Source organism: Rhagoletis zephyria, unplaced genomic scaffold, assembly GCF_001687245.7.
Source record: "Rhagoletis zephyria isolate East Lansing unplaced genomic scaffold, Rhagoletis_zephyria_1.1 Rzeph_scaffold_00300, whole genome shotgun sequence".
NCBI lineage: Eukaryota > Metazoa > Arthropoda > Insecta > Diptera > Tephritidae > Rhagoletis > Rhagoletis zephyria.
The window spans coordinates 305,447-317,278 of NW_016157384.1; the positions used below are offsets into that span (position 1 = coordinate 305,447).

Consider the following 11,832-nt stretch of genomic DNA (forward strand, 5'->3'; position numbering starts at 1 on the left):
CTAGGAGGTGAGAGCGTAAAAATTCCGATTTAACTTTTTCACACGCATTTTTGGACCACCTTAATGTAAATACATAACGCCTCGTATTAGCGGCAACTGCGATAAGCAAGCAAAAGCAGACTGCTTTCCGTTGTTAGAGAAGTATTAGGGAAAAATATACAAGAAATAATAAAAAAATCGTTGAAAGTAAACCAAATTGATTTTGAAATAGAAATTTATTCGCTCATAATCATTTGCATATACAAATGTACATATACATATACTAAGTACATACACTTATGTAATAAACATATGTATGTGCTAAAAAAATTCTTAAAACTTCCAAGATTATGTAGCTTTTTTTAATCTTACAGTCTTGAAGAATCCATAGAAGGACGTTTGATAACTTATTCACTCGAGTAAAGTGTTTACATGTAAAAATTAACACTTCTTCTCTATGTGCTTAATTGGTTATATACTAGATACATGCTATAAGTCTGATTTTATTATAAGTATTTTATATAGTATCTATATGACGTCTTATCACACAAGTGTGTTATTAGCTTTAATCAACTTAAAATTAAGTACTTCTATAAAACCACATCAGTAATGCGTATTCATTTTTTTTTATCCAAAAACTGGTTTAGCGGCATTTTGGGTGTTGGCCTTTTTGACTGAGCGTTAACACTCCACTCTAAATTCACTCATTGCAGTGCTTACAAAAATACATATATCTCTTATTTACGCCTACAATATTTCAAATTATTTATAGATCGGAATTTAGCCGTTCTTGGCGACAGGTGATTGCCCCTTGAATCCTTTATGTCTCTTTTCTACTTCTTGTAGGCAAATGTGTGCCTTATATTTGACGCCTATTGGCTGCAATTAGCTCTTTCATTTTCCGCTGCCCCTTTCTCGACGCTGTGCCACGAACTGCTCTTGCCATATAACTAGTATTTACTTTTATAACTTGCGCCGAGGCTTTAGACATAAAAACATAGCTCAAGACTGTCGCTTTTGCATGGCATTGCAAGCACTGCAGTAGGAGTATGAGCTCGGTGTTGGTGGCGGCGATGATGGGCTGTTTGGACCGTTGCAGCTGCTGCCGAATGTAACCTGCACTTGTGGATGAATAGGAAAGTGATTCCAGTGCGGGCAGGGCATCTGTGCTGGTGGCTTGATTGGGAATGTGTTAGGCATCTTGTTGATTTATTGTTTTCACTCGAAATGTTGCTAAAACTTCACAGTGGCTTTGTTTGTATATCTTCAGTTCTTAACTAGAACTCTTTGCAATTTTCACTTTCTTTTGATTTTTAACTCTCTGCTCTTTTGTTTTGTTTAGTAGTAATCTGCACAAAGGCACAATTTTTACTGAGGCAGGAGCGCGTCACTTGTTGGTTTTATAACAGCGCTTCTCACACAAGCGACACGCAGGCAAATCATAATGGCTGGTAGTCAGGCAACCGACGCACAGTGGGCCGCCTCATACAAGTTAGCAGGAAAGAAATATTTTATTGCTTCAGATGCTTAGATTTGTTGTAAAAAGTGGCCATACAAAAACTTACTTTGATCAAGGATCGATTAGACGACACCAGAGGTCCTTTGAGGAGGGTTTGTAGCAAAAACGGTAAATTGAAGGTATCTATATATAAATACGCCACAATAAAATTTTTAGCCCCCTTTTTGAGGGCACCGTTCTCTTGAAAGGATATAACTTCCTCTAATCCAGAAATGTTAACCCCATTATACAGGGGGCGTGGCATATGACATACAGACTAAAATGTGAAAACTGATGTATCTCTAAAACCAATTACGCTGGGGAACTGAAACTTGACACGGATGCATAAATTGTAAATACCCTACTTACTGCGAAAAATGATAGTTATTGGAAAAGGGGGCGTGGCAATTTCAATACAAACTGGAATTCTCATATCGCTTATCTTTGGAACCGCTTATGCTAACATCCTGAATTTTGAAACAGCTACATATGTTAACAATACTGTACTTATGGCGAAAAATGGTAGATTTTGGAAAAGGGGGAGTGGCATCTCCGAATTTCAAATATCGCTTATCTATGGACCACTTTTGCTAACGTACTTATGGCGAAAAGTGGTTTGTGTTCTAAATGGGGATGTCGCTCCTCCCATACAAAATGCAATATCCATATCGCATATCTCTAGAACTACTTATAATAAGTTTATGGATACACCTACATATAAAAATCATAAAATGGCAAGAATCATTCAATTGGAAAGAATTTTCTCCCAGATTCAAAATCGCATTTAATGATTGTTATTTTGTGGAAAGGTTTATGGAAGGATTTTTCTTCCAGTGGGGGCTCAGGGATTGAGAGATATCCTAAAGAATCCTAATTATGGTCACATTTGCTTCATCTTTTGAATACTAGTTACCCAAACGTGTGATGCAAAGATATTGATTTTTGACCCCGTCCTGATAAAACCCGTGTGAACACCTTCGAAGTACTTTCTTAACTTCTACCGATTCTAATAAAGAGAAAGAGGAGTTTATGTAGATGTTGGAAATATAGTTTTTAACCTTTCCAAGGGCACTGAGACCAATATAATCGAAAAACTTATTTACAGTTTAAATTAATTTAAAAGATTTACACTGCAAATTAAGCACTATTTCAAGTTTAAATGTAAAATTGTTTAATACATACATTCAATTATTTTGTAATGAATATATAACTTGTAACTTCATATTTGTTTGTTTTTTTAATATATATTTTTTGAGTTGTCTGCGAAATGTCACTGTCGGAGTGTGAACTTTCATCTGATTCATCAGTCGCAACTCTTGGGTAACTAAGACCATTTTTCGTACAGACTCTGCATGATATAATATGGAATTTGACATTGTTGCGAGGTCGTGCGAAGTCTGGCTTAAGTAGTATCTAAAATAACATATCATGAAGAGCTTCACGAAAAAATTTTAAGAAAAATACATGACAATACAGTGTTTAGATTGTCCAAAAAATTTCGACTTTGTTGATATTTTTTGACGAAAAAACGTCTTATTTTGACACATTACTCTACCTACGTCCCTCATCACATATTAATTGTTTTTATTTCAACAATTTTTTATTGAGCTCGAGGCCATTTTTAATGAAAAACTTATTGTGGAAAAGCAACAATAATTTGAAAAAATGGTAGAAGTGATAGCTATTTCGGAAATCACCACATTTCCTCATCAGACTTCTTTTAGTAGGATTCGAACCGACGATCCCACTGACTCAGCCAGTTTGTATAAAAGAGCATCACTGTGATAAAAAAGATACCACATTTTAAAAATGTCTATTTGATTTGTGTAATATTTAGAAAACTAAGTTTTAAAACATAAAATTTGACCCATAAAAAAAATACTAAAAGGATATTTTTTTCTATGTAACTGGACTTTCCTTAACAAGTTCGAATTATCAAAACATCAAAATTCCACTTTGATTTTTATCCGGCTAATGTCGTCATATGGCCCATTGTGCGACGCGTCGCTGAAAATCAACAGCATCGAACACATGGGTAAACATTTCACACAAGCAACGAAAACACCAACAGACTTTGTTGATGTTGGCAAGCAAACATTGTAGCGATAGGTTTCTGGAGCACTCTCTGTCGTACTCTTCCAGTTTATGCAGTGGCGGCGTTTCGCTTACAGTGGGTACCCTACAAATTTAAAAAATTTTGGAAAATAAATTGTTCGCATTCTAAACTGCCGCGATTTTCATTTTTACACTTGTATCTGGAAGGTTCAAATTCATTTAAGTAAATGAATAGAATTAGATATATACCAAACCCATTTGGCTTATTTTAACCGATCGTAGGCGTAAGGCATGCTTAGTTTTTCCTCAACGTAGTGGTTGTGCTATATTCACTACAGAAACGATATATCACATTGGATTCATCAAAATTTCCGATTTTCTATGGTTGAACTCTTAAAATTACGACGATTGTTGATAATTTCCAGTCCACCATTTGAGTCCCTATGCTAGAGAAGGGGCCATTGTCTTCTAGCAGCGTGGAGTGTAAGACAGTGAGGAAAGTCCTCTTCAGGTCCATGGCTACAAGGACGGCTCTCTTACACAGGTAGTTGTGATTAAAGCCACGAGTTATCTGGATATCTGTTAAAGGAAGTCACATTGGTACTTCTCTGTGATTAGTTGTCACTAGAAATCAGGGTTCGTATTTGCACACACATGCTCTGCTCACACACACGCCAGAAACACATTCAACTTGTACTCACTGCTCATACACATGTGTGTGCATAAGTGGAAAACAAACTCTGCTCACAGAAAAGTGTGTGCTGTTTGTTATTAAGCACATGCACATGTGTGTGAGCCGATTTTTGTACAAATTTCAGCCCATGCACATGCACATAATATATTTTTAAAAGAATTTGTTTATTAAACGTTATTTTTTGAAAGACAATTCAATAACAAGTGAGGTGTTGTTTGTTTTTTATATGACAGAAAACATATTAAAAAATTATTTTAAGATTTGAGATAGAAATCGAAGTGTATAAGTTTCTCTACGCAAAGCACACACATGTGCGTGTGCTTTATATTAATAAAAATAAAGTACACACATGTGCCCGTGCTTTTTACCAAACAGCACACACATGTGATGTGAGCAAGTTTTTAATTTTTTATATGCACAGCACACGTGTGTGAGCGTAAAATGTTAGGATGTGCTGCGCATGTGTGTGCAAATACGAACCCTGCTAGAAATACATGGGTAATAAGAGATCCAGTGTTTTCACTACTGGGAAGACGAGTGTTATCGGATGATGTGGAATAACTCTCCCTAATTTCCATGAGCCAATGGTAAGATTACCTACCATCGCTTGACCAAATTTTTCACCGGTATCATGCATGTTCCTTCGAGACCAATGGATTTGGAAGCTTTTGGCTTCGCGATGGTCCGAATGAGGGATGGAATTCCAAAAATACAAAATGTGCCTAATGGACTGCGAAAATAGTGCCAAAAAGGAGACGAAAGTGTCACAAAATTGAAAATGGTTCCTTTTAAGTCTATTTAGGAGCCACATATGTATTTTTAGAAAAATTATCTATTTTTAATTTACTTCATTGCATTATTAGAGTAAAATCATATTAAAATAACACAATATTCCAATTACGAAGGGGAAAAACACTTAAATATAACTATTCGGACCTGTTTACACATAAACATACCTATGTGCGAAATAATAGCAGTGCGACATTTTGAATACATTGAATAATTTTTACTAATTTTATATAATGGCCCTTATTTTAATTTTTAAGTGATTTTAATTTTCGTTTTTTGAATCTATGAGTAATATATCTTCTTTTAAAGTACAAAACCATGTATCGGCATTCTGCGAAACCGCGTAACTGACATTTGCTGCCAAAAAATGGATCTACTCACACAAGCTCTTGGCTCAATCCTTATCCGTTCGTTCTGAAATTTACTAGCTAGAAATGCGATTGCTTTATAAAAAAGAGAACCATTTTGAAAAATTTGTGCTTTTACTCTCTAGAAAATAATTTATGTAACCTCACATACGCGGTTTTGCATTTTGTTGATACGCGGTTTTGTACTTTAAACGACGATATGATTGTTTGTTATATACTGGCTAAACTTCTGTAATTTATGATTGTGCCAAAACTGAATGAATTGTACCAAAAGTGCCCTTGTGAATGAAAGTGCCAAAAATGACACTATTGTGCCTAATTTTCCATCACTGGTCAGAATTTCAATGCTGATAAAGTAAGAGGCACACGGGATTTTATCAGTTTGAGTAGCCTTTGGAACACTCGATCGTTGGCCTTATCTGTCCAATAGCTCGCTCGATAAGGCACAATTACGGAGTGAAATTTCATCTCTGTTATCCCGCTTCATCGGATTACACCAAATCCGTACATTAACCACAGATTTCTAACAGCAGAGGTGAAGTTACAGATCTTCAGGTACTCTTCACGCTTATTCCGCTTGTGATCCCTAATGCGGGGCTAAAGTTTATGGCAGAAGTATACTCTGCGGTTCGCCATTGCCTGCCGAGGGGCGACCGCTCCTAGGAAAAACCAGGGATCGCACCTTTGTCCTACGGGGCGGAAGTACGCAGCTTTAACCACTCGGCTACGCCGGCAATGTTTGAAAACTTTTCGGAAGCTTTGTTGAATCTTGAAGGTAGTAAAAAAATAAAACAGAAGAGGCAAAGAAAATACGGACACTCTCACTTTCTCATTCACCCACTTCAGCGGATTAAAAAATTTCAAACTTTGTATATCAAGGTAAATCAGCTGTTCCAGTAACACCACCTTATATGAATTTGCCTTGCTTAGTGGTTTGTCGAAGAAGAGGAAGGTAACTCGAGCATTTTTTATAAACTCACCTCAAATGCACCATGTGAGTCTGGCGAACGCCAGAAAGTTGCAGCAAATGCACTGCACCACACAATCAAGATGTACACATTGACTCATCAATACAGGTGGCCATATGTCGTTTACGTGTAGTTTGTCCTGTAATCAGCCTTATTAGGCCTCGGTAAAACCGGTAACTTATCTTAGCGCTAAAAAAGAACTGGATAAACCGGTTTTATTGAACATAACAGATACTGTTAGTCAAAAATCATGACCAAAATTACAATGTCACTGCTAAAAATAGGTAAAGCTTTAATTTAAAAATCAATAACTCAAAACAAATTCAAAGTAAAACAGAAAAAAAAATTATGAAAAAATTCTCGCTTAATGGGGTTCATCGACCTTAAAAAGACTAGATCGTTAAACCACAGTCCTTTGCCGGGAAAAACTTTCCGACTGTTTTGGGAATGAGAAAACACCATCCGCTGAATCAGACTATTTAAATATAGTCTATTATAGACAGGACATCATCGAGAATCAATCAACAACTTCGTCAACCCTTACCCGTTGAATTTGATCATCGTGGACCAACGCTACATACATATCATAGACGAAGAGCACGAGCTTCTTCGTGGGGCTCGCGCTACTTTGACACAACTCCAATCTGGATATTGTAGCAGGTTAAACTGCCAAGTCCAATTCGAATAAGATGCCCCGACGACACTAACCACCTCTTTATATGTCCACTCACATCAGCTCATCTAATATCCCTCCCCCTACGCCCCAAACCCGTCGGAGATGGCCTTATCCTGCTACAATAAAAAAGTGGGAGATTTTCGTTTCCTTTTATTTTTAAAGTAATTTTATGTAGTGGAAAATTGTCCAGTATTCAGATATGTATGAAATTTAAAATATGGTACACGAATTAGGTTTTTCTGCCTGGTGCACGAAATGGCTCCGTGAATTATGGCCGCGTGTACTAAGACCGCAATTAATCAGGTCGCGATCCAAACCGGAAAGAAGGTCGAGCGGTTTTGATTCATTTTGAAAAGTGAAATTAATCCGCTATCAAAAAATGAATTGGGAAATGTGCGGTTATTTGTGCGATGGTTTTGCGATGGAGGCGGAGAAAAGTTTATCTTCCTCTCTCTGACCTCTCTACAAGACCTGGGGACCAGAGCTGGACGATAAGGATTACATGTGTAATCGATTGCATTTAGGATTACGACTACTTTAATCTCAATTTCAAAAATTATTTAGCTTGTTGGGATTACTGCAATCCTAATCATTTAGCATTCGTAATCCTTATCGCCCAGCTCTGCTATCCCCTATCCCTATAGGGACGCATTTGAAATTAATGTAAAACTAGCATTTTGACAGAGAAAATGTAAACTCGGGTTACGTCGTCCACATAACCCTCATCCATTAACCTCCAGATGCGCCATTCACAGCATTTTTGAGCGGGCACAATTCATTTTGACATGCGACAGTAGGCCGCCGGAGAAATATTCACGCGGTGTTAATTGCATCCCCCGCGCGGCATGACCGATTTTGTTGTTGATTTTGCTTTGTAAATCGGTATTTTTTGATTTTTATTTTTTCGATAAAAATAATCTTTAAATTTAGGTTTTTATTTTCGGTAAAATTTGACCGTAATTTGGTAATTTCTTAATTTTTCCATCAAAAATAATCGTCATGATGGATTAATTTTTGCGATAATTTTAGCCGCTATAATGGAGATCGCAGTTATATGACAGTTTTGAATCTTGTATGATCTAAAATATTTAAGCTGAAAATAACGATTTATCAGATTATAGCAGCAACATTTTTTCGGGTAATATAATGTAACTTTAACAATTTAAGTGCTATCAAATACAAATGCTCAAACAAGCGCTTCACCGGGAATGGGCAAAAAAACCGCAGAGCCGCTTGCTTGATTGCTATAATTGAGGTAGGCATTTTTAATGTCAAACACTTGGTCGTTAAGTAGTAAACACATATTTATGTACAGTTGTCCACGAAATAATAGGAGTGCGACATTTTTACCATTTTTGAGAACTTTACTTTTGGATAATTTAATGTTTATTTCTCTTTTTATAAAAGTTTATCAGATTGTACAATAAACTTTTACAAAATTTATAAAAATTCAAAAATTAAAAATTTTGTAATCAGAATTTTTAGAATTTATAGTAATATATTGAAGTGCAAGTTTCGAGCTGCTAAAAAATCCCGTTGATTTTTTGCAATTTTTTTCTGGCAGTGTTTTCCATATACATAAAAGAAAATTGTCGAACATACTTTGTATGAAAAAAATGCGAAACATCTTACACCATAAAAACTCTAAAAAATCAACAGGATTTTTTACCAACTTGAAACTTGCACTTTATTGTACTAATGGGCTATAAAACTAAATACCAATGTTTTTCTAAAGATTCTAATTAAAAAGTTTGACATTTTGGTGAAGATTTTTCGCATTTTTATAATTTGTGTACAAAGTTTGAAATGAATAAGTCCACGGTGGTTGTTGTACTATAACTTGCTAGACTTATAAAAAAAAAATTAAAAAATAATAAATATTAAATAAAGAAAAGAAAAGTAATCAAAACTGGCCAAACTATCGCACTCCCATTATTTTGTTGACTACTGTATGTATTTATTTAGGTACATACGTACAAAACATCTGCGTGGCACGCTTGTATGGACGTAAACTGTACACAATTTTATGCGCCCATAAGTATGCTAAAATGTGTATATTTAGTGTAGTAAGCCACTGCTTTCATGCTTTTTGTAGATAAATATTTATTTTTTCTTCTTTAAAAAGCTGACCCATTACTTTTCTCGCATTTGAATTATTTAGTTTGGTAGCAGCTTTTACTCAAGTTCTGTAGTAAGCTTTTTGCTGCTACTCATTAATGCAAGAAAAGTTTGTTTATTTTGAATTTTATTTGATNTGTTGCTACTCATTAATGCAAGAAAAGTTTGTTTATTTTGAATTTTATTTGATAGCAACAAACAAAGCAAACAATAAAAATTTCACTTGGATTTTATTAATTTAATTATTATTTTTTTTTAACATACATACTTTAGTATGTAAAGCGACCATTTAAATATAAGTTTCAAACTGCAACAAAAATCTAAAAAATGTGGAAAATTTTCATAAAATTTTAAACTTTTTATCAGAAAATTTTTTTTAGAAAATTTTTCGGTTGTGCATATTCTTTCATAATTTTCAAACAAACTTTGTATGGAAAAAAATGCGTGGCACCTCAGACAAAAAGGGATTCTCGAGGTCTTGCAAGCCCTTGACGATGCACGGATTGCACGGTAACAGCCGGTTTTCCTATGGGAAAATGTATCATATTCTACGTGTGACTTCGATATTAAAATTTTATACAAATTTAAAAAACGTGTCAACAAAGGGGTGTGCTATCCTATCTATCTATTTTATTAAATTTTAGTACATATAATAAATTGCAAGTTTCGATTGGCTACAAAATACTATTGATTTTTGACATAATTTTTTGTTGACGGTTGCATTTTTATCCATATAAAATTTGTGTCGAGCATACTTTGTATGGAAGAAAATGCATGACACTGTCAACAAAAAAAAAAAATAAATAAAAAATCAACGGTTTTTTGTATAAATTATAATGCTAAAATTTAATGGGTTAAGAAACTGTAGTTATACCCGAGTTTTTCTAAAATTATTATGAACTTATGCACTGCAGGTCATTAGGATAGCACGATCGTTGAAATGTTTTTTTTTTTTTTAATTTGTACATATAAAATTTTAAATTCAAAGTCAGACGTAAATAGAATATGCTACATCTTTATAAAAAATAATGAGTATTAAACACACAAAAGAACAACTGTACATACTGATGATCAAAAGGTTCTGCTAATCTAATGACTGGGAGTGTATATTGGATGGTATTACATACATATTTAAATTTTGTGTCTACCTACCCTTAATGGCGATCAAGCCACGCAGGAAGCAACTAGTAACTTCTTATCTCAGTGCATCGTCGCGTCGCTGAAAATTGACTCCTAACTTGTACGCCACACTCATTAACTATTTCGGAAAACCATAAGCAGCACGCAAGCACCAACGATGCGACCAATGTCGCACTAATGAAGCAAATATGTAGAAATAAATATTTGCTATTGAATTTCTCCACAGCTCGCTTACCATCCATACGATCGGTAAATTTATATGTTCTTATCTATTTCTCAATTAAAAAAAAGGAAAATAATAGTAATAAGAAAAATCAATTTCCCACAATTTTAATGCATTTGCCTGCCACTAAACCTTTGTTGTTTTTATACATTTCCTCATGAGTTCTCTTATCGCTTCAACTAAGTAAATAGTGGTTGGTAACTTTTCGATAAAGATAATTTAATAAAGCAAATATTTCCACTGAAATGAAAAGGAAACTAAGTTTTACATACATACATACTATGTATGTGCTTACAACATTCTCGTATAACAAATCAATATATTTACGGTTCTGTTGTAATGGAGATCTACTTACAATATTTTTGTGTATTTTTTTTTGTTGGAGGGCATTCATATCCAATACTCGGCATTCAATTTCCTATGCTTTTACAAGCGATCGGCGTAGCTATTTCGATTCTCCAAGCTATTGTTTATGACTTTCATCAAAATATTTTGGTTCCACCACACTCATACTCGTATCTAGTTTTATTGTTAATTACTCTAATTTAAATGCAGCTATACCGATATACTTACATATGCACATATAGGTAGTTATCTATTTCGATATTAATAGCTTCAGAAAATTTTCGTTTTGTGAATTTTTATTTCATTTCTAGGAATTTTTCCATGTGCATTAGGGTGGTCCAGAACATGGTTAAATAAACAATTGTGTATTATTACCGGGAATCTCCTGCAGATAAACAGCGTTTTCCGATAGAAAAATTTAGATTTTTAAAAACTATACCATTTCTACGAAAAGTTTTTTTCCCATATCAAATACGTGGGAAAATTTTGGTGCTTTGAGCGACCTCTAAATATTTTTTGATTTCAGAATGAAAAAATAGAGGTATATTTTTTCGGTATAGAACAATCCTAGGAGGTGAGAGCATAAAAATTCCGACTTTACTTTTTCACATGCATTTTTGGACCGCCCTAATTTGCATACTTCTACATATGTAATTTTTCTTGAAATATCAGCTAAAGAAACTTGCATTTTTTATAATAAAATTGAATGCGCTACAAAACAGCATAACATTTTTCTAAAGAATCTGAAATAAAAATTTGATATTTTGATGATTTTTTTTTAATATTTAAAAATTTTCTTGCAAGGTTTTTTTCTAGTAAAATTTATTAACAAGAACAGAAGAATCGATTTATCACAAAATTTCTCAGCACTTTGAACTTAAAATTTAATATCAACAAAAAAAATAAAAGTAAAAAGTCGAGCTCAACTGGTCTGTTATAAATTTGTTTAGCTTACATTAAAACAAGTAAGAAAGTCTAA

The 11,832-nt window shown here is 34.2% G+C and overlaps 1 protein-coding gene across 1 annotated transcript; it reads right to left on the reverse strand.

Annotated features, from left to right (window-relative positions):
* Window positions 1-940: 940 nt before the first annotated feature.
* Window positions 941-1,365, reverse strand: LOC108358824 (uncharacterized). The gene has a single exon (XM_017610315.1). The coding sequence runs from the start codon at window positions 1,177-1,179 to the stop codon at window positions 982-984; it is 198 nt and encodes a 65-aa protein (XP_017465804.1). The 5' UTR covers window positions 1,180-1,365; the 3' UTR covers window positions 941-981.
* Between the last annotated feature and the right edge of the window lie 10,467 nt (window positions 1,366-11,832).